This window comes from Mchenga conophoros, linkage group LG11 (genome assembly GCF_057382185.1).
Source record: "Mchenga conophoros isolate Kocher_MC1m ecotype Shallow Benthic linkage group LG11, M_conophoros_male_GT1.1, whole genome shotgun sequence".
In the NCBI taxonomy this organism is placed as follows: domain Eukaryota; kingdom Metazoa; phylum Chordata; class Actinopteri; order Cichliformes; family Cichlidae; genus Mchenga; species Mchenga conophoros.
In genome coordinates, this window is record NC_140536.1 from 14,250,935 (window position 1) to 14,274,944 (window position 24,010).

A 24,010-nucleotide genomic window follows, 5' to 3' on the forward strand; every position below is an offset into this window, starting at 1 on the left:
TTGTGTTACCCTTTAAAACCCCATTAATGAATGCCGTATAAACCAGTTCTAGTCAGCAAGTACAAACACTAATAAAAACCCAAGCCAAGAAAAAGTATCAGTGCAGTTAAAGCAGGAAGTAAAAAGAAGCCACAGGCCACTTACAGTTTTCTTTCTCTCTTGAGTAACCAAAAGTTACAGTTTTCAATGCACCGAACAGAGTTTTTACCCAAGATAAAAGCCTAATGGGCTGCATACAGATTGTGCCAAGGTACAGCCACGTACACCCTGCCAAAAGAGCTGATGCAATTTTGCTGTGATAATGGGTCATTAAAAATATATGTGTCGATGCTGTCATATAATCCCTTTGGTTTCTGTAAATGAGGCTTGTGTATGCTGTCATAGCTCAGAATCTCAGAAGGCCCGCACTACCATAAAACAAAGGTGACAGGTAGCTCTTCCATAATTCATTTCCAGAAGGACAAACATATGCTTCCATTTTTCTTACCTTTCACGACTGCTTGTGCTGTTAGTATTTTTAGCGCCTTATTTGGGCTTTTTGCATACTTTGCCTTAAGGCCAATCCAGTGAGTGTGGGGAAAAAGGTGGCTGTGTTTCGTTCCATTTAAATTATGATGATGTGATGAGCAGTTTCTTAGAAGAGCATGGTCCTCAAGGGGTTTACCTCTTTACCTGAATTCAATTCAATTCATTTATATAGCGCCAAGTCACAACAACAGTTACGCTTTATATTTGTAAGGTAGACACTACAATAATACATACAGAGAAAACCCAACAATCATATGACTCCCTATGAGCAAGCACTTTGGCGACAGTGGGAAGAAAAAACTCCCTTTTAACAGGAAGAAACCTCCGGCAGAATCAGGCTCATCTGCTGCGACTTCTGTTCTTCAGCTTTCAGGTCCCACTTCTGTATAACCGGCTCCCAGTATGGATTCTGTACACAACGTACACCATCTCTCTTTTTAAGATTACGCTTGAAACTTGATAGAGCTTATGATCTGGGCTGGACCAGGGGACCCTTAACCTTTCCTCAATTGTACTGCAATAGGGCTAGGCTGCTGAGAGCTTCCCATGATGCACTGATCATTTCTTTGCTCACCTCTTTTCACCATTTGTGTTTATACACCACTCTACTACTGAGCAGTAGTTATTATTAATAATTATTTTCACACTCTGTCTTTTGTCCTGTCTTCTTCCCCTCACCTCCAACTGGTCGCAGAAGATGGCTGCCTCTTCTTGAGCCTGGTTCTGGGTTTAAGAGGTTTCTTCCTCTTTAAAGGGATTTTTTCCTTCCCACTGTCGCCAAGTGCTTGCTCATAGGAAGTCGTCTGATTGTTGTATGTCTCTAATATTGTAGGTCTTTACTTTGCAATAGAAAGCACCTTGATTTGAATCAAACTGAATTGTTTCCCATAGTTTTAACTTCTGACCAACAATAGTGTTATTTTTAGATGTGACCAGTGTTGGTCAAGTTACTTGAAAAAAGTAATCAGTAACTAATTACTGATTACTTCCCCCCAAAAGTAATCCCGTTACTTTACTGATTACTTATTTTCAAAAGTAATTAATTACTTAGTTACTTAGTTACTTTTTAAAAACACGATTTACAACCTGAATAGGTAATAAAGCGATAGATCTTTCAGCCCAATTCTACTTTTTTTGCATAATCCATCACAAAATGTACTCAAATGGAAAAGTCTCTTTTTTTTAACTTGTTTTATCAGTTTTAATCTTTTAACTTTATGCATTGACATATACTTAATACTTGACATATTATCCATTGTTGATCTGCACACAGCTGTTGTCACGAATGTCGCACTCGCTTACGTTATTGTCATGAGACATTCTCGCAAAAAAAATCACGGTTTTAGTAACGCAGTAACGCAGCGTTCCTACGGGAAAGTAACGGTAATCTAATTAAAGTTTTTGCGATAGTAATCCCTTACTTTACTCGTTACTTTTAAAAAAGTAATCAGATTACAGTAACGCGTTACTGCCCATCTCTGGATGTGACCTCTCAAATTTCAAAGATTGTGATTTAGATGCACACACATAACAATTTAAAAAAGGGGTGAATCTAAAGAGGCCTCAAAATATGTTTTTGCTTTTAATTTGACTCAGACCTGAAATGGACAGAATCCAGTAACACTTTATTTGTAAAATATTGTAAAACATGAGATGCAAAAGTTCTTGAAAGATGCACCTTTTTAACAAACTTTAAGTCAATGAGAAGCTGGCTGGAAGCTAAGTTTAATCAGCTTATGGGAAGCAATTGCTGGGAGTTGTGTACTTATGAAAGTGGGCATGTTATTATTGGCCAATGGGAAAAATAAATAAAACATACATGTTAGGTAGAAGCAGAATCTCAATAAAATAGATATGGAGATGACGCGGGCATCTTCCCTGGGTCTCGCCTGAGTTTGTACATGCGGCAAGATGATAAACATGCACAAAAAGTGAAACTGAGGTAGTTTTTAGAGTTTCTTCTGCCTCACTGTCAGACAAAATCCCTTTAAGGCCTTTCACACTGAAGCAAGGACAGAGGGAGATAGAGACCCTGCAGAGGTAGTCAAGGTTCACTGATTAGCTTCAACATGATACCTCAGAAACCAGAGCCTGTTATCAGACTTATACTTCATTTCAGATAAATACTGTAGTTTTTTTCTTTTTGCACCACTGAGAAGTGATGTGGTTGCAAGTGAGTGAAATGGAATAAAATTGAAGTGCTGTAATGCCTGTACTGCATGCACACTTAATATTGAATATTTTATGATGGGTTCTGTGTTTTAGCATGATGGAGATTTAAACTAGTAATCTCTTCTCTTTTAGCTTTTCACATTAAGATGCTTTCAGATTTGGTTGTGTGACTGACTGGACTGAAACGCAAAGAAATCAGAAGTCAATTATGCAGGACTGTCACATGACACAAAAGAATTGTCTTCATCAGAATCAGAAGAGGAATTCTTACCACGTTTTACTGTTTTTAATGGTGTATTAGTCGGAGACCGAGTCTCTGAAAAACCAGATGCCTGCATCATGTTTAGGCTCCATTATATACAGTACATCATGTGTAAAATAACCATTGGTGCTTAGTATATTTTTTTAATATGTTGGTAGGAATAGCCTACTAATTTATTGCATTTGTTATGTAAGTAGAATTTCAAATGTGGAAGTAGTTCATAATATCAGTAGATGCTTATCATGCTGTCTGAAAGCATACACTTGCATTCAGCTTGGTTGGGTGAATGGGCGCAACTTGGGTATGTAGTTAATCCTTAACAGTTACATCTGCAGCAAGTGTCTTCTGTATTTTGCACATTTCTTTTTAAATCTGCATGAAATGTAGCATTTCTTGCTATTACCTTTGCACGGGAACATAGTAATGGTGAATTATAGTTTGAGTGGTTCTTAAACTCTACTTCCAGATAAGCAGGGATGCTGTGTAAAGTGTAAAGAAAAAACAAATGTGAGGATTTGCAAATCATGTTAAACCATATGTTGAATTGAAAATGGTGAAATAAGGCAACATATTAAATGCTTAAAAAGAGAAATTGTATTGTTTTTAGATTGGAGAAATGCAAAGCACGGTCATGCACATGTGCATTGTTTTTATCATAGTTCATTGAGTGTTTCTTCATTCACTGATAGAACCTTGCAATGACTGCTTCTCTTCTCTCCCAGGATTTGCATTTGTTTGTGACAGGAGATGACAGTCAGATGAAAAGTGCGGCTGAAGTTCAGTGTGAAGGGGTGGTAGCATTCAGTCATTAGGAAAACTATTAGACTGATCTCTTGTTACTTCAGACAATCTAAAAAAGAAAAAATAATAATACTGCAACATTTTGCATTTCCGAAAAACTTGTTTTCCAGCATTAGTAGTTTCAGCATTTGGAGTTCTGTTACCCTGCCCTTAGGTTAGGTATATTATTTTCTTCTTGGAAAGCCTTCTATGTGCTGTGTGACATGGTTATGTTGAAGATGTTGAAACAATTTTTTTGTGTGTGTTTTATTTCCTTTGGGCTTTATTCTGCTCTGCTCCCCTCACTTAGTCTAAAGTCTCTCTAAATCTCTCTGATTTTTTGCCGTTTACCACATTTCTCACTCCCAGCAGTGAAAAGTAGATTCTTTTGTTATGGTTGTAATTAAAATAATTTTCAGTCTTCTCAGAGGTAGTTGATTCACCAAAATATTATGTTGGTTATATTATAAGAATAATGGATGCAAATAGGGAAACTAGAAAATGACAAACTGTTGGATTCAATGCATTTTGCAACCTCCTGATCAGACTCAAAAAAGAAAGTTTGTCGCTCACAGGAACACAATAAGAAAGTGGTAGAGTTGTGAAAAAAGGTTCTATAGGCTGCTACGAATGGCTCATGACAAGCAACCCTCCTCATCTTTTAAAGAATATGGCAATTTCATTATTGCTTGGGCTTTCTGTGGCATCCATCCAAGTATATTAAAAGCTCAGTGAAAGTCATTCAATCATTCTACAGCAATGGTAAATGTGCTGGTTAAGAAAATGTGAGTTTAAATATCACTGAGTGGCCGAGTCATTCACCTGATGAAGGTTAGGGTTAAGAAAGAGAATACTCAAAATGAGCAAAAGCTGCAGGTGACTATGGGGTACTACTGATGTTTGATTAATTAGTCACTCCACAACATTAAATGCGATCGTTGTATTTTGATGTGAACCTTTTAAAAGTCAGGATGAAGAGAGCTATAGCTACACACTTCTTTCTAAACCCTCACGAATAAAGGTGAGACTAGGTGGATTTCTTCGAGTGTTGACATACTGAGTGTGAACAACAAAGATCCGTCTGCTTACGGCCTTCTGAGCAACACTTCCATTTAACAGCAGTTTTATTTAAAAATGCTTTTACAATGTGATGCCTCAAAATATGAGTATTCCTGCAAGACCCACTCTGAGAAATTTTAATGTGATCCTTATGCCATTGATTTATGAACTAGACTGAATAGCGTAGTCGGTTCAAGAGGGATTTGGCAGGTGGGGGGAGTTTATGTATAGCACCATGGGGAGAATAATCACTTAAAATAAAACACATAGTTATTTGTATTCTGAGCTCCATTAGATTTTACTTCATCTGCAGGCTGTAATCAACTGACTTGTCCAGCCAGCTGAATTCAACATGATACAAGTAGATTATTCATAAGCTGTGTAGCTGATTTCCAACCACTACATAGTAGGTAGTATTTGGTGAGTGAATCTAATCAGCAACGTAACCTTTCATTTAAGTTGATCATTGCTACTCTGTTGCTACCCTGTATCTGTCCACCATAGTGAATTACTGCAAACTACACCACAGTGCTGCAAACTAACCACTTTAGCATGCACTAAACCGTACTAAACTACCCCCTTTATACAACCTTTGAATAACCCAAAAAAATACCCCAACTTATTATACATTGCAAAATATGTAAGAAACTTCTGCAGCACATCATAGATCCAATATCTGATTAAAAATTAAATGAATTAGGATAGTTTCCATTTTATCAAATATTTCTTACTGAACATTCGTTACCTTTGAAAATATCTCTCATATTCCTTTCTTGTCCTGTGAAACATTTTTTCTCTCCCTGGGAAAAACAGCAACTGCACCTATTTGGCCATACACACAGTTTGTTTTTGCTGATGTTTGTGGAGCTGTTGTGTTTGAAACTACCTGCCACTTAAACAAAATTAGCACCATTTATGCTCGCTCCTTTCAGTAGCACTAGCTAGATGCTGAAGTTGAGTAACCAATGTAAGATGGACAAATCACAGGGATTCAGCAGTATTATGCATTAATCTATTACTATGTATTTCTATTTACTGACGGTGTTGGATTGCTGTTCTGGATTGTTATGGCCCACATTAACCCCTGAGCATAATTCCATAAAGTGAAGGAATTACAATTCCAATGGCAAGTGGAGTAAACTATATGAAATCATGGACCTGTCTTACAATGTGCACACAGTAAGGGTTGTTTGTTGACGTGTAACTTAGGGAAGATATTTTCTTGACACACATTGCTTGCCTTAATGCCATCTGAGAACCATTTAGACATCATAACATACTTAGACATTGTTACTGACCAGGTGCACCCATTCATCGACAGTCTGCACTTTTTCAAATGGATGCTTCCAGCAGGATAACAAGCCTTGTCACAAAGCACTCATCATCTCCAAATGGCTCCAGGAGCATGACAGTGATTTTAATTTACTTCACTTTCCTCGTGTACTTTCTTTAGATCCCAGCCCAATAGAGCACCTTTGAGATGTGGTGGCAAGGGTTTTTTTTCCTTACAGTGTGAATGTGCTGGCAAATATCTGCAAGAACTGTGCGTGGAAACTATCACCGTTTTGAGCCCATGCCTGAACCAATTTTCTCTGTTTTGAAGTAGAAATGTCTTATGCAACTCTAGATAGGTGTATCTTTGAGTGTGGACTCCTCTGCCATTACATTTAATGTAAATTATGTAATGCACGACCACCTAAGACTTTTCTTGATTGTTTAAATTGCATGGTTAATTTAAACGTTTCCCCTGATTCAATTCATATCTGCCAGCCTGCACTTGAGATGGTAGAAAACCATTGAAGCCTCTTGTCATTTTTTCCAGAATGACTGCTTTCAAATTGGAAAAAATTAGATTGCCATCACTCAAGAGAAGGATCAAAGTATAATTGTACATTTCATGCTTTATCAGTGCCTGGCAGGCATTACTGGTTTTGAGATACAGGAATATACGAATATCACGATCTAATACCCTGAGAGGTGTAGGATTAAAGTGACTTGCGTTGAGATAATTCAAGGTGAAGATGCAGATATGAAAATTGTTCCCATTGTCCAAGTGCAGTGCATTACACTACCATGACGATGCCCAGAGGACAACAGATTCATCATAGTCCTGCACAAATTAGGTAACAAGTTTCCGATGATTTATTGACTTAATATCTGGACATGATTACAGCAAAGGAGCAGATTGGAGTCATGCATGGCTGGCTTTGGATTAGAGGCAAAAATGAGCGACATTGTGCTTATATTTTGTGTGTGTGCGTGTGTGCTCAGAGCACAGGAGTGCAGCCTCTAACAGGGTGTTGGTATGCTAATACCGCAGCAGTGAGCTGTCCCTAAGGGTAAAATAATCTCTTATTCAAACTCTTTTTCAGCCATAGGTATTTTCTCGACTCAACAGATAAGGAAACAGGTCTGCCTGTGCTGCTTTGAGTGAGAACACCACTTCATGCGTGTCCATGTGTTTCCATTTTTGGGGGATTTTTTGCTTTATGAAGCTTGTTTGGCTGTCGTTTCATTTTTGACACTTTACATTTTGCAACAAATAATAACTAGCAGGGTACCCTTATTAAAACAAAAGTTCAACAAACTACTACAGCAATGAGATGTTAGACTACAAAAACATGTCCTTGCTGTTCGTTTCATGTTTTCTGTATTGTCATTTGCCTATTAGGCCATAAGATGCAGTGTTGCCTCCAGTGGCTTTTAGGGGTTACTTATTCCCTTGTTTCTGTTTCCTGCTAAGTGTCTTTTACTCCTTGTGTCTTTCTTAGCTTTGTAGTGGGGATAGTGGTTTCATGGTGGTTGGCTACCTGCCAGAGGAGATGGGTACTGCTACAAAGTGAAGAAGACAGGAAAATTCTGCATAATTCATAGCCAGAAGGAAAAACATATGCTGCCTTTTCTACCTTTAGCAATTGCCTCTGTTGATTGTGTTATTTTAATTTGACACCTTTTCAGGTGGATCCTGTGTGTGCTTACACATAGGTGAACACTGTTACTGGACAAAAAGCATGCCACACTTGCTTTTCATTTATAGATTTTAGCCATATTAAGTCTGCTCTTCTGCAGCCCAGTTATTGATAATCTGTATGTTTGTGTACCAGTTAGAACAGATGCTTTTCATGGTACAATCACATTAGGGAAAACAGTGGTTGGAGGCAGCACCACAACAAAAGAAATGCTTTTAACCATGTAATGAATTCGGAAGATGGGTACCAGGTCTGCAACCACTCACCAGTTGTCTTACTGGGTCATAAAGAGGGTGTTAAAACTGCAATTAGACAGAGTGAGTCTCCTTTCATTTTAGTATTTTACGATTGAATGGGTCCAGTTAGCAATTACATACAATCTATTTGTAATAATACAGGAATTTAACTGTGATAAATCAAAGGGAAATCACAAATTGGTTGATGTCTACATATACAGGATTTCACATGTAACTATTTACATTTAGAGTCCAGCCAGTAGCTTATCTATCAATTACATACTAGTTTTTTGAGAACTTTTGCGAAGTTGTCAGAGAGTGATTGCATTCATGCAGAGTTGGACATTATTTGGCAACAGGTTGCCTCCCACTAGGTGGTCACCTTGTAATTGAACGTACACGACACCCTCACCCTCTAGATGTCCTATTAGTCACCACAACTGCTTGCAGTTTTTCCTAGTCAAAGTTTTAAATGAATAGTAATTTTTAAAACTAAATCTAGTAAATCTGCTTCCTCAAATGGCTTTTCTGTTAGTATATTAAGCAAGCATAGACCGTATTTGTTCCTTATCATTATTAAACATATAAAGAATTTAACTTTGTCTTTAGGATCAGCTCTTGCTGAATCCACCTGTTTTGATTAGGAATGCTATTTTATTCTGACTCTACCCACTGAAGCACAATAGTATGGTGTCTCGGATTAATTTTCTATGTTAACAATTAGTTTATTGTGAATTACTGTCACTTTAAAAGGCATTAATTATCTCAGTAATACAGTGCAGAATTTATTTTTATTGAAACGGAGGGCACTCATAGTTCTTCTTCTTTTTTCTATTGTTATTGTGATACCTGCATTTCAGACATAAAGGATTCAGTGCCCACAGTCACTGATGGAGTCATGGTGTGAGTGCTTATCTGTGCAGCTTGAATGGCGCAGTGTAAGTTGCCGCTTACTGACAGGGTTTATGGACCTGCCTGGCGTGATGAAGGAAAACTGCTCCTGCCAGATTTTGTGATAATTGCTGCTCTTTGGAAAACACTGTGAATATAATAATTAGCACGGTGACTCGGGACAAACAGAGAAATAAACTTATTGCAACAATGCGGTAAATGTAACCAGAATGGTGGGTTGAGTGTGGGAAAACAGAGAAAGGGATAAACAAGAGCCACGTTGAGTATAAGTAGCCTTCAAGGTGCCTCCTAACCATCATTGCTAACACGCGCGCATAGAGTACATTTATTTGCACTGGCACGCACAACTGCACAGACACAAACACGAGTTGTCGCAGAGGTAGTGATCCAGTTGGTCATGTCTATTCATTTGGTAAAAAAAATCTGATTATTTTCAAGGATGTGTACACATCGATATAATCAGGAATGCTTAATTGGAAATATTTATGCAGAGCATTATTTAAATAATTCTCTGTTCATTATCATAAGTTCTCCCTCACTGCTTTTATTAAGGACAAGATTTAATTATTTTGCGATAAACTGTAATGTTCTCATGTGACATTTCATCAAGAAATGGATGTTTCATTAAACTAAAGGTCAGATACTACAAATACTTCGGCCAGATCGCTTCCCTGTGCCTTTATGCTTATGGTGATGCAGCATGGACTCGGGTGACTTTCTGAGTGGTCTTTATTTATTCATTTTGGCTAAATCAGGATTGTTTAACACTTGAAATAGGAGCGATTGGCTAATACATATCATATTTAAAGTTCAGCTGAAATTGCTTGTCATACAGTAATATGTCCCGTCTTTTTTAAGAAAAAAAAAATCCGAATTCAATAGAGACAGAAAATAGTTTTTCTCTCTTTTATTTTAATGATTGCTCTTAATTTCTTATCTGCCTTAATATGGAAATTTGTGTACATACAGGCAGTCACCTCACATTAATTTAGGGCATATTTACATACATTTACATATTTACATTTACATATTTACAACACTGTTCTTTTGCAAGCAGTCACAGTGACTGATGTACCGGTACTGTCGTTTGTCTTGCAACTTGGTTTGTTGAGTGAGCGGACAAACATTCACAGAGGAAAAGTGCTCTGCAAATGTCAGTTTGGGGGCTAGACAGCAAATTAACTGCTCTTGTGTGGCATATTAAACAGCGTGTAAACCTTCCTCCAAATTTCACTTGTTTTGGATGCTTGTCGTGTCCTTACTCTTCAGTACTACTGCTAACAAAATACTCCCTGCCCACAGCTTTTAGGCTACAGTGCCAGTTTGTTTACGCTTCCTCCCATTCCCCTGCCTGTGCCTGAGCTCACCTTGTCAGCTGCTGTCAATCCACTGCCCCCACCAACACACCCCTCCAGCAACAGGAAGGAAATATAGCATTGCTGATATTTGCAAAGACATTTTGTTGGTTATTTGGTTATTAAAAAGGCTGTTTTTAAACCTTCAAAATTGCAGTATTTTTGCAGAAAAAAGGGGACCTTTTGCTTTTAGTTTAGGTGTTAAAACACCCTATTGTATGAAGGTCATTCCGAACATGTTAAATGCCATGGCACACCAAAGAAAGATGCACAGTTCAAAGGAATACCTAATTATTGGTTGTTCAGAAAATGCCACGGAAAGGTTTATAGTAGGGAGCAGATGTTAGTTTGCCTGAGAAAAATGTGACCTATAAAAAGCTACTGTCCAGAAAGAATATTGCACCAAAAGTCACATGTTTTACTGCAGCTTATAAAGTCCTGAAGTGCCCTCGTAGTGTTATACTGTTCTTAACATAAAACTTATATTAATTGGAATTGTGAGGGCTAAAAAAAACACAGAAATCCCATCTGGAATCTGTGTGTGCGCGCGCGTTTGTGTGTCTGTGTGTGGCTGATATCGGTAAATAATAGCTTGATAAATCAGCCTCGCTGAAGGGTTGTGTAAATCAGCAGAGTAAGATTGAACTGGCCAGCGATAGATGTCGTACAAATGCTGATACTGAATGCAGCTTGGCTGTTTTACTTGTCTGTCAGGGCAGAGACATGTGCATGTTATTCACTACAAGCAAGCGGCAGTATTGCCAAAGCAGCAGCCACACTCTTTGGGACTGTACAAACTAGTAAATCAGCTGAATGTTGACAGATCTAAACCTTTATTGGCACAAATTCACCTTCATGTTGTCTTCTGTTCTCTGTCCTCTGCTGCTTCTTTCCCTGCAGTTCTCTTTGGTCAGTTTGTGGTATTCCAGACTTTGACCAGCGATGTGGTCGAGATCTATGATGGTTCTTCAACAGATTCAGCCCTTCTCTCTTCCATATATGGATCACACTCAGGTAATAGCATAACACTCTGACTTTGAAGCCTAGTTTCTCTTCGCTCATAAGTATGGCTAGGGCCTTGAAAGGTCGAGTGCAGCATTTAGAATTGCGGGCAGTACATCACATGCGACTCAATTCTAATCAAATTACTATTTTTCCTAAACAAATTGAATGTCTGTTATCTGAGCCACTTCAAGCTGCTGGGGATAAAGATTGTTTCCCTTCATATATTCTCATATTGATGTTATATAATTACATTATGATTGTAATTGAATAAACTCCTGAGATCCCAATTAAAATAACAAAAGCAAACCAGCTGTTGTAAATTGTTGTCACATTCTACCTGGTTAGACTGTCAAAAATGTTGAAACAAAGAAAAGCACTGAATCCTTTGTGTTGTGCCGTACCACTTAAGAACATCCTTTTGATTTCAATTTAAATCACACCGATAATGTCTTGATTATGTTTTTCTTTTTGCTTTGTTGTGTAGGTGAGACCCTACCTTTGAGTTCAGGAAACAAGATCATGCTAAAGTTTGCCACAAATGGAACAGAAACAGCCAAAGGATTTCATTTTGTTTACCAAGGTAACGTTACATTTTCTGCTATAGTTCCAGAGTTTCATCCGATGAATTATTTGCTACATTGACTGCATTTGTTTGCTTTCGGGGGAAGGTGAAGGTACTTTAGCCCAGCGCTCACCAAACAGAGGGCTGTTCAGCAGAGTGCCACTGGATGCGGCTGGGCATGTCTGAACAAAGCAAAATGATGTGGAGTCAAATAGCCTATCCTGGCAAAGCAGATGAGAGTGACTAATGACGCGCGAGGAGATTCACAAGGGCTTTACTGTTGCATTCTACCTCCTTTGTCTTTCCTTGTCTCCTTTTCCCTGTTGTATTTCTGCCTAACAAACCCACCCAACGCTCTTTGTCTTTCTTCCTCTAATGCTCGCTTCCTCCCCCTTTATCCTTAGCTGTCCCTCGGACAAGCGCCACTCAGTGTAGCTCAGTCCCTGAGCCCCGCTTTGGGAAGCGGATAGGGAATGACTTTGGCATCGGTATGGCAGTACTGTTTGAATGCAGTCCAGGCTACACGCTGCACGGCTCCAATGCCATCAGGTGCGAGGCTGTGCCCAATGCCCTGGCCCAGTGGAACGGCACTGTGCCCACATGTGTTGGTAAGCGTCATCATCCTCCAATCCTTGCCACATGTCCTGCATGCATGCAAACACACACAAACGCACAAACACCAATCCAAAAAGTGGCTCAGGTGCATAAAAGCAGTTGGTGTCTGTTTTTTTTGTTGGGGTTTTTTCCTGTCATTAGTTTTCCTAATGTCCATCACCCATTGCAAAGCAGCTAATCTCAGGCTCTGGTAGATTAGACCAGCAGAGAGAAGCAACAGCAAACAGAACAAGCTTCACCCAAGGGTTTTAGGTTCCTGTGTTTTTCCAGATAAGTGGAAAAAATAAATATCAGTGTAAAGTAAATACATCCAACAACAACAGATCTTTCAAGAACTTTAATCTCTATATGCCCTCAGTATAATGTAGTTCAGTATAACAGCTCTGCTATAAAAGGTATTTTTTAACACATTAGCACTCCATATGCAAATAAATCTGGACAGAATATTCAAACACCATCATTCTGTCCCGCGATGCCAAAATTGTAATGCTATCTTATAATACATATGATGGGACCAGGCATGTGTACAATATAATACGTTGTAGCTTTTGACAAGAATCATTATTAATGTACTCTTGATATAAATATAGTGCTTTGCAAGGTTAATGCCATTATAATGGATATGTTATAGGGCTGCCACGATTAGTCGACCAGTCACGATTACGTCGACTATCAAAATCGTCGACGACTGATTTAATAGTCGACGCGTCGTTTGAAGCTTTGTAAGATCACAAAAGCCGCAGGAATAAGTAGCAGGATTTAAGAGTGTAATAACAGACTGAAACAGAAGATGGCAGCACTGCATGTACAAGGATCCCAGCTGCCGTTAGATAACTTAAAAATGTTATTGTTTGGGGGTTTTTTTTACCATTTTATTTGTTCCTGAGTAAATTGGTTTGGCTGAGATTAAAGTTATACTGTCAAAATAATCGTTTGTGGCAGCTAGGGATGGGTATTGATAAGATTTTCACGATTCCGATTCCATTTTCGATTCTGTTTAACGATTCGATTCTTTATCGATTCTTTTTAAAAAAAAAAAGGAGAACACTAAGGTCGAATAGCTTAGAACTTTGTTTTACATCTTCTCTTTGAACAAGATAGAAATTTAGGAGTAGCATGGCCTTAAAAACCCAACAGTGAGATCTTAAGGGATCTTTAAGAGATCCAGCCTACGGCTCTTCAATGGGGTGTCACAGGGTCCCCGGGAAAAAAAATTGTAAATGTAAAATAATAAAAGAAATATTCGTCTGTAGCAATAACAAAGTTTAACATAAATTATTCTGTAGCAATTACACAAGAATATCCAGTAATGTCCCTGCCTACAATTAAACACATTCACTTACCGAAAATCGGTGGCATCTGCTGTGGCAAATGGGTTCAAGCCTTTTACCACAAACTTAGTCACTGCTCGGTGACATTCGTCTATCCTGGCCTGAAAGGAGACGCTACCGGCAGACTGCAGCGACAACTGCCGGCGAGCGCCAGCCAGACTCTGTCTGTCTCTCTCATCATGGTCACCTAAATGCACAGTAATGGCAGTTTTGTAATAAGGCAGATCGTGCTAACATAATATGCACTGTTAGTTGATTATTTACCTGCCGCATTAACGGGAGAGGACGTGCAAACGTTACCGCTGCTGCTGGGTTGAGATTCACGACTCCGGTGCGGAATTAAAAACACGACATTCATTTAAGGTTATCGTGTGTTTTGTGAGCAAATGCTTTTGCATGTTCGTAGTGTTTCCTCCCTTAAATGAAATATCTACTTTGCAAGTATTGCAAGTTGCCCTGTTGTCATCCATTCTCGTAAAGTATAACCAATCTTTTGAGCGTTTGAGCCGCTTAGATGCCGTGTTTCCTGCTATGGTAAATGACACTCCGCAACGTGGTGACGTCATTCGGGGCGACTGGAATCGATAAGGGAAACGTTTGCAAAAATTCTCAACAAGAACCGGGTTTCGATACCCATCCCTAGTGGCAGCCCTAATATGTTATATGTTTCAAATTGCAGTATCAAAATGATGTGACAATGTGAAAGTGGTAATTTGCAGTGACAGATCTGCGGTGAATAGTCGCCTGAATCTGCGGCTCACCCTCATTTTCTACACCTTATAAAGAATTTCTAGTCACTGTTTAGCTGACCGACCCACAGTTGTACCACTTTGGTTCTCTCTGACAGCTCATGTTTTCTTAAATTGCAACAGGGAAAGGTCACAATGAAAAAAGCTCTAGTAAACCCACTCTATAGCCTTCTACTACTCGCTACCAAACTTACACACACACAGTTACGAATGACTTAAAGAGTCTGTGTCAATGTGGAGAGGACCCACTGTCGCTGCACCTTCTGTGAAGAGCTAGTGTTGAGTTGTAGTGTTGTAGCGTAACAATAATATCTAGTTTATAAGGTTGTTTTAAAAGACAGCAACTCTTGTTTCATATAAAAGATTTAAAGTTCAAAACCAGTGACAAACAGGGACAGAGAAATTCATACATTTTTGAAAACCAGAAAATATAATTAACTAGCCATGAGCCAACAGCCCTATTATTACAACAGCTCTTGGCGGCCTATGTAAGGTGGATGCGAACCATCTGCTGAAGGGACAGACATTTCTCCCTACATGGATGTTTGGCTAGCATGCACAAAACCATTTTACATGTAAATATACCTGCATGAATATGCATAGTCCATATTTGTGTACAGGATGATTTAGGTATGCTGTCAGCAAACACTGCTACCCATACCTGAAAACGTGCAAAAGGACATGCAGTCAGTCTCACAAAGACACCCACATATCTGTCTTGGGGAGATCAAGGACTAAAGATGAAATGAGGTAAAATCTATTGAAGTCAGGCCTTGTGCCAGCCAGTAAATAGTACCAGCCGGTAAGTGCGAGAGATTTCCAGCCAGGGTTCATCCAAGTCCAGTGCCAAGTGGTAAGGGAATAGCAGTGGCACGCGCAGTTCCATTTTAAATATAGTGATTTTTATCTGGAGATTGAATCTGGCTGCAGCATCTCCCCCAGCGGCAGTGTACTCGTCCAGAATAATGGATATAGTTTCACGGAAGCCTAAAAAAACCCCGCACTATGCTCAATTACTCAAGCCCTCTTTATGTGATATGACGGCATCAGACACCGCTCTCTAGAAAGGTGTCCATGTTTCAGATGATATATTTTAATTTCCTCGTCCAGATGTGATTGACCTCGCTCATCGTGCGGCTGTTATATTTCTTTTGATTTTACACGTACAAAGCTGCTGAATGAGGGTTTTGCTGGTGAGTCTCTACAACGTCCTGTTGTGATTTAATTAGCCCCGCCTGAATGGATGCATAATGTTGGGGCAGACTTTGTTGAATTTTTATGTTGAGTAGTTGACTTGAATAAATAGATGTTTTTGTTTATCGCGCTGCAAGTTTAACTTGCAGCAGTAGACAGAGCTTCAAAAAAGATGCTAACCCTAACCCTTATGTCAGATCTTTTTCAGCTGTGTGTAGACTCCTATGTCCCCATTAGATTGTGCAAATGACCGACTGCCTATTACAGGTTGAAGTAGAAATGATAATGAAGTTAAACAGATGAGCATATTTGTCCACTGGCTTGTTTCCTGCACGAGTGACAGAATTGCAGCTTAGTCTCAAACACATACTTAATCACTTCTGACTGTAGAAAATCCTCATATTGCATAAGCTCACAGATTGCCATGATTCATGCTCGGTATGCCCACGCTATGGAATTCACTGTTGGCTTTTTCGAAGGTGTCAACAAGTAAACAGTGTCGTGCAGAGTTTGTTTTTAAACAGTGGATTCTTGTTTTGCAATAGCCTCCCAAGACCAATTAAAGTGACTCAGTCTGGAAGTGTGAAGCAAAGCCAGGCCAGAGTGCATCTCTGGAGCAAAATGAGCTGCTCTTGAGGTTTCGCTACATTTAAAAGTTTACTTAACTTTCCACAATGAAATCAGAAATTACTGCCAGTTTATCTAATGGTGTGTTTCTATTACTTTAACGCTTTTGTCTTTTTTATTAATTTATAACTTTTACTCTTTTGGCCAAAAACACATCTGTGAGAATCGGAGAACAAATATTTTCTCCAGTCCTTTCTATCAGATTTAGCTATGGGAGGTGTGGTGAAAGACTGAGGATAGTAGTGTGGTAGATGAAGGTTGACTGTCAAATTGAGCATTTATTCCATGAAAAGAACAAGTAACAGGCAGTCCAGAAATGGTAAACAAAATCCACAAGGCACAAGAAAGCACAGGGGAAAACAATAGGGACAGGACGGCTGGTAGGACGATTTGACAAAGGGCCAGGGGAGACAGGGACAATGAAAGCACAAAGTAATGAAGAAAGAGGAAACGGGAGGGGAACACAGCTGAAACTAATCTCAGAAAACCAGACAGGGCAAGTATATAAATACCAACCACAGTAGCCATGTGTTACCAAAATAAAACAGGAAGTAGCCAAACACTGGGACTTGGCACAAAAAGGCAGAACACAAGAGAATAATATATAGAACTAGGGAGCAAGAAGACAGCAAGGAAAAAAAAGATACATGAATATAAACCCAATGAAAACCAAGAATCAAAGATTTACATAAGGAAAACTAAAAAGCCCCCAAAAAAAAACAAAATCACTGGGTAAAAGCCCCAGGACCGACCCAGGACCATAACAAATTATATGGATTAGCAGCTTTGCAGCTTGACTAATATATTTAGCATGCAGAGATATCACTCAGTGTGACTATTGTATGCAGCATTAACGTGTCACATCAAGATGGATGAAAAATAGAGAATTCTGAAACTTGACAAAAGGTTGTTTCAACTGTGAAATGTATGCAACATTTAATGAAATGAATGTGTAATTTGTAAAAGTGCAAGAACCATTTAAGAATATCCCACTTCTAAAGAAAGTAGAAGGCGATCTGACTAGATGGAAATCTTTACCCATATCACTCATGGGAAGGGTCGCCACTATAAAAATGATGATCTTGCCAAAAATAAATAACTTATTTTTGATGATCCCTAACAAACCATCACAAGATTGGTTCAGATCTCTGGATTCATATATTTCCAAATTCCTTTGGAAAGATAAACCCCCGCGTATTAGCTTAAAAACGCTACAAAGAACCAAGGATAGAGGAGGATTAGATCTGCCTAATTTTCACCAATACTTCTTAGCCAACAGGCTTCAGTTCATCTCAGAATGGTTAAAACATACCTTCTTAGTTGAGCCCTGGCTAGATGTTGAACAGGCACTATGCAAGGATCTAGAGATTTCAGACCTGCCATTTATTAGCTCAAACATCAAAAGACATGAATGCTTTAAAAGTATCAACATCAGCTTTTCTCTAACAGCATGGTGGGAGTTTCTAAAAATAACGGCGTCTTCATTAATCCCATGCAAACGTACACCTATCTGGAATAACCCTGACATATTACAAAACAATAATATGATTAATTTCCCAGAATGGAGTTGTAAAGGAATTAAATACTTAGAACATATATTAGAGGGAACAGAATTTATTCCATTTGACAGACTAGTTGAACAATATGGGATCAACAAGACAAGGTTTTTAGAATATCAACAAATTAAATCCATAGTAAAAAAGAAATTTAACCTCAGTCAAGTTGAATTACAAACACCACTAAGTGCGGCACATTTTCTTACTCTTAAATCCCCCAAATTATTATCTAAAATATACAGAACACTTTCTAAATTAGATGAATCAATATCCCTTCCTACTGCAAAGTGGGAAGCAGATTTATCAGTAAACCTAGACCAAAACTTCTGGTCTCAGATTTGCTTAAAAACTTTTAAATTAATTAAAAATCCCAGTCTGCAATTAATACAATACAAAATACTTCATAGAGTGCACTATACAGGTCATCGGATGTTCAAGATGGGCTTTACATCTTCCAACAACTGCTCACACTGTCAAGGCAATACACCAGACAATTACATCCACGCTCTTTGGTTCTGTCCACCAGTGCAAAAGTTTTGGCGCGAGATATGTGAAGACTTATCAAAATGTCTGAAATGTAACATTCCAACCTCCCCCTTAGTGTGTTTGTTGGGCAGCTTAGATAATGTCACTTCAGAAAAGAATATAGCCCATATGATCTTCACTGCCCTATGCATAGCCAAGAAAACAGTCCTCATGAACTGGAAAAATAAAAATAATCTTAATTCTAACCAATATAGAAATTATCTATTAGATTACATTAGTCTTGACACAGCCTCTGCCACCACATCAGATCAATTGCTCTGGGCCCCTTTTATCAGCTCCATCACCTAGTGGGGGTGGGGGGTCATAGTTTGGTCCCGCCTTCACTGTTGTGATTGGTGAGGGGGTAGGGACAGGCTTAGGGCGTCGGGGGGTTCCCCGGAGGCATCTTCCTTGGGGGGCTCAACCCGGGGTAGCGGTCACGTCCGGTTGAGGGCTCTGTTGGCTCTCAGGTGACTGTTTCCTCGCGGCTGCGTGCAGCGGGGCTAGGGGAGGGTCTGTGCTGACGGACGTGGGTTACTGACCTGGCAACCTGGCTGCCCCTGGGTGGGTCCGGGATGGGCGTGAGGTTCTGGGGGTGCTCCGTCTCTGGGCGGGGGCCCGGGCCGGGCCTCGGGTCCTGGTTGGTGTGTTGCCGGGGTTGTGGGCGGGTGGGTGCATGGGGGCCCGGCCCTGGAGCAGGGTGCCGCCGGTGCATCGAGCCGCCTGGGGGGCTCTTCAACTGGTGGGGGGGATGGTCACATCTGGCAGGAGCTTTCTTCTCTCAGGAACTCTCTGCAGGAGGGGGAGATACAGGAGAGGTGGAGGAAGATCTCAGCCTGGGCGTTTACCGTCTTATGTAGTCTGGAAGATGTGTGGTTGGTGGGGTGGGTGCAGTTTTCTCTGTGGTGAGGTTGGGTGGACTGTCCAGGGCTCTGTGGAGCCGGGGGGCGCTACTGCACTGGGCCCCGGTCTGATGGGCCTGGGCCCCCCTTCCCTGGCGGGTCGCGGAGGGTGGGAGTGCCTACTGGGGTCAGCGGGGGAGCTGGCCCCAGGGAGGGGTTACCTGCCCCTCCCTTCCTTCCCTCCCCATCTCCAGCTGCCTCCCTCTTCCCGCTCCTCCACAACCACCCACACATGCAGGGCCTTGGAGTAGAGGTATGTCACCAGGGTGCAGAGGAGGCTACCCCCCCCCCCCCCCCCCCTGTCCCCTTCTGGCTGCCTCTGCCTCAATTTTATCCCACAACTTAGACATTCACATTATTCACACTCTCATTACACATACATATAGGATCTTGGGGGTGGGCACAATCACGGAGTCCAAATCACCATCAGGGTGTATACCTCACCCCTGACGTCGTTGCCCACCTCTCAATTTTAAATACACTTAGTCATTGAGGGCTAGCAGGAGGGACTATGCGCTTACCTGCTGCTCCTTGGCAGGTAGCTCCATGCCCTCCTGAGTTTTAATTGCACCTTAGAACACATATGCATCAACACTACAATGAGCGGGTGGAGGGAGGTTTGGAGTCTTCTCCCACCCCCATTCTCTGCGGCCTGCTGGAGCGGGAGGGCTAGTAGGAGGAGTTGGCCGTCCGACTGCGGTCTGGGGTGTGGGGCCTCCCTGCTGCTGCGGAGTCGGGGTGGTCTGCCTCTCCCCACCGCAGGGAAAAGGGTAACACCACCTGGGTCTGGGTGCAATTCCCCCCTCCAGGGGCAAGGGTACCTAGACCCGGTTTGTAGAGTACGCTTGGGGAGTGAGATTGTGTGTACAGCGTCTCTTTATGTCTGTCTCCACGTTGGTTGAGTGTGGAGTAAGTGCATATGAGAGCATGAGGGTGGGAATGGATGTTTGTGTCTGTGTGTGCCTGTATGTCTGTGTCTATATGTCAGGTTGGGTATCAGACGCCACCTCTCTGGGGACACCTCAGGCCCTCCAAGGTTTGGAGGCCTATCTCCACCCACCACCACTTCCCCTGCCGGTGGCGGACTCCCTCAGGTGTCGGTGTGTTGGTGGTTCTTTGTGTCTGGGGGTGGGCGTCCGGGTACACACCGGCTCACTCCTTGGCGGCCGCTTGTCGGGGCCTGGGGCTCGCTCGGGCCCCTTTGGAGGTGGGGTGCCCCCGGCCTCTCGGCCTAGGGCTCGGTCACTCAGGCGCAGCTGGGGGCCGGCGGAGCTCACGGGCGCGTCACTGCAACCCCCCCTGGCTTCTGCTCCGCGGCTGCTGAGTGAGCCCTCGTCTGGGACTCTCCTCAGCTCTTACTGGGACAGTGGCGCGGCTGCCCCTCTGTTGGTCTTCCATGGTCTCTTGTGTTCTGGGGGCCTCTGGATGTCTGGAGTTTTGATCTCCTCCATACCCGCTTCACACCCTGGAGGACGGGGCTGTGGCCCCCCCACACTCCCTAGCAGATCATTACATGGAGAAACCTTTGGAATGCAAGCATGCTGATCCACACAGGTATGCACACATGGGTATTCACAGACGCGGACTAAAGCTTTCTTGGCTGCTGCCTCAAAGCACACTGTGCGCTGTCTATCTTGCGTGCTGCACAATATCGTTTATTACTTAGTAAATACTGATATCTATGACTAGCTAGTTTATTGTGATGGTGCTTTGTTTTCTCTATTATTATGTTGCTCTTTGTTGTTTGCTGTCTCCTCTGTTTGTTTGTTTGTTTGTTTTTTTCTCCATACAGGTGACCCAGGAGTTTTTTTTTTTTTGTCTCTCTTCCCCCCCCTTCTCACCGTCTCTTCTCCCCTTGGGTTTTCTTTCTTTCTCTCCCCCTCTCTCTCTCATTCATTCCCCCTGTCCTATTTATTAAAAAAAAAAAAAAATGACAAAGGATGAACTGAAGCTCTGCCATCACGTAATGTCGCATACTGCTGTTTCTGATGTCATTTAAATAAAAAAAAAAAAAAAAAAAAAAAAAAAAAAAAAAAGAATATGTTAAGCTATTATGTCACAGACATTACGTGATTAAAACATTTCCAATTATAAGCTCCTGTCACTTTCCTGCATATCAAACTGTGCAGTTTTATAGTGTAATATAATATATGGTCCCAACCTTTGTCTACCTACGCTAAGTCTAAAGCTTTCAGTCCTTTATTGCAGTCATATTTTCCAATCTCGCTTGACCAGTTGCATTTTCTCACAGGACCGAAATGAGTTGTGAAATTAGGCTTGTTCTCAAGGCGATGCTCTTCTTCTTGATGAATAACGAAGAAGAAGAAAAACAACCCACCGGAACACAGCAAAGCTGACTGTACTTTGTTCATAAACTGGTTTCAATTTCTCTCAGGTGTTTGGCTCATCACTGAAGGGTTGGTAATAACAAAGATGTTGAGAAGAAATTCTTTTCTGTGCAGTATAGGCAGCATGAAACAATCTCTGCTTAGTTATCGCACAGCTCTTCAAACCTTCAAGGAGCTTTTGAGTGGTGCCAACAGGATATGACATTCTCACGGTGTTGCTATGGATGTTATGGGCATTGACCTTTATTTTTTTCATTTTTAGACAAAACAATTGCACAAACTCGTATCCTACTTTCGTGCATGTATAGGAGATGACTGATTTCCATACCAAGTAGTCTGCACATGATGTGCTTTAGCAGAAGAAGCTATACCTGTGGTAGCGAGTATATACAGTAAGTGTGATGACTCCGCTCTGTGACTGCTGAGAGATGCAGTACAGAATTCATTGTCTCTAATGTGTCACTCAGTATAAAAAGCAACAAAGCAGTCACTTTGGCACCGTTCTCCAAGTGTCTTTCAGATGGTAGATATCACCTGTAAAATGCTGATAACTTTGAACTTGTTTTTTTCCCCTTGTTTTCCATATCTCCTCTTGTCACTTTCATTGTATCTGCCATCGGCTGATGGATATCAAAAATAGTGATTATCATTGACCTGCATGGGGGTAAACCCTTGTCCTTGACAAAAAGTATCAGTCTCTTCTTTGTGAGAACACTTTGAACTACTCTGCTGAATGTCCTCTTAGACTGACAGCTATGTTTATGGTCCCATGCTGCAGAGAAACACACAAATGGTTGGTAACCTTCAACATCAGAGGACTGATAAAGAAATTACTTTGTTGGTTGTATTAAACAAAACAGAAGGTCTGTGATTCTTTTTACTTACCATTTTCTTCATATCTTTAGTCAGCTGGTTTGAATACACTGCTTAATTTTTAGACAAGGTATCGACAGTAATGTTGAAATATATGCCGTGACTTAAGTTGACTCATACTTTGCTACTGGTGACAGCAGAACAATCGTTCCCAGGAGAGAAAACATAGAGGGATACAGGGATAAAATATAAACCACTTTACACTTCTCTCTGATGATAAGGTGTCATAACACTTTATCACAACAGCACAATATCCTACAGGTTATTGCAGGTTTCTGTATTAGTCAGCAGAACTTTATTTCAATAGAAAGGGACTGCTTCTCATTGTAAGCCAGAATTACTGCATAGAATAGTCCCGGTTGAATACTGGGGCCACTGGCACTCGTCTCGAAACGGTACTTGGACATATCGTCACGATTTGGTGGTGGTTGTTGTTTGAGTTATAATAAGCTTTATCGCACTCCTTGACAATTTCAGCACATCATACTCAGAGCGTCAATTCATCTGAGAGCTCAGAGGGTTGATAAATAAATGACTGGAGGCATTGGCAGCAACAGGGCATGCTCAGAATAGCATTCACAATTGAAAGATTTGTTTTGTATGGCCTGTGAGAGATTAAATTACACATCAGGGTTAAACTGTTTACTTCTGTGTATCGCATGAGATAAGTCTATGGCTCCATGCTGCGGTCCACTGAGTTTGATGATTAGCATGTCGTGTGTATAAGAATGGCATAAAATAGAGTAGATTTACATTATCATGGCTCACTATGCTACGGGTGCCTCATCTTTCCTTTGTATCAATAGAATTTCATCAGCTGAAGGGATTTTTCCATTTGCTCATTTAACATCCATCTATTAATGATCAGTTAGGAGTTTTAAAAGTGTGAGAGCTGGATATTTTTGCTGCTGTGACCCATATTGGTCCACTTTTGATTTTTAGGTGCATACGTGACTTCAGTTAGCCCGAACTCAGTTTTTGCATATGCTTTCCTTTTTTCTAGTTCCCTGTGGTGAAGTCTTAACTGAACGCAAGGGTACTATCCTCTCTCCCGGATATCCAGATCCATATGCCAACTATTTGAACTGTGCCTGGAAAATCTCTGTTCCTGAGGGAGCCGGCATCCAGGTGAGAAGACAGATGCAGATCTTAGCAGAGTCATGTTTGATGAAAGATTAAGAGATTTTTTTTTGAGGGGTGGATTTATTACTGATACATACAAGTTAGCCATTTCCCAACTCGTGCTTTTTTCCTTTTTTTTCCTTTGGAAATTTGTTAAGGTTTCATACTTATTAAACTTTTTGTATTACGTTATGTTTCCCTTTCAGATTCAGGTCGTGACCTTTGCCACAGAACACAACTGGGATTCGCTGGATTTTTTTGATGGCGTTGATGGTAATGCCCCAAGACTTGGTAGCTACTCAGGTAAATGTTATACATCTAAATTTTA

The 24,010-nt window shown here is 40.8% G+C and overlaps 1 protein-coding gene across 9 annotated transcripts in view; it reads left to right on the plus strand.

The window, feature by feature from the left end:
* The window catches only part of LOC146563764 (CUB and sushi domain-containing protein 3-like), a 249,356-nt gene that overhangs the window by 142,574 nt on the left and 82,772 nt on the right, over positions 1–24,010 (plus strand). For all 9 annotated transcript variants that reach the window (XR_014894357.1, XM_085291050.1, XM_085291053.1 and 6 more), the window contains 5 exons: positions 11,174–11,287; positions 11,763–11,858; positions 12,245–12,448; positions 23,564–23,688; positions 23,889–23,985. Coding sequence is in view for 8 of the 9 variants with exons in the window: in XM_085291050.1 (XP_085147176.1) it covers positions 11,174–11,287; positions 11,763–11,858; positions 12,245–12,448; positions 23,564–23,688; positions 23,889–23,985 (636 nt within the window). In the remaining variant the exon portion in view is untranslated. The remainder of the gene's footprint in view (positions 1–11,173; positions 11,288–11,762; positions 11,859–12,244; positions 12,449–23,563; positions 23,689–23,888; positions 23,986–24,010) is intronic.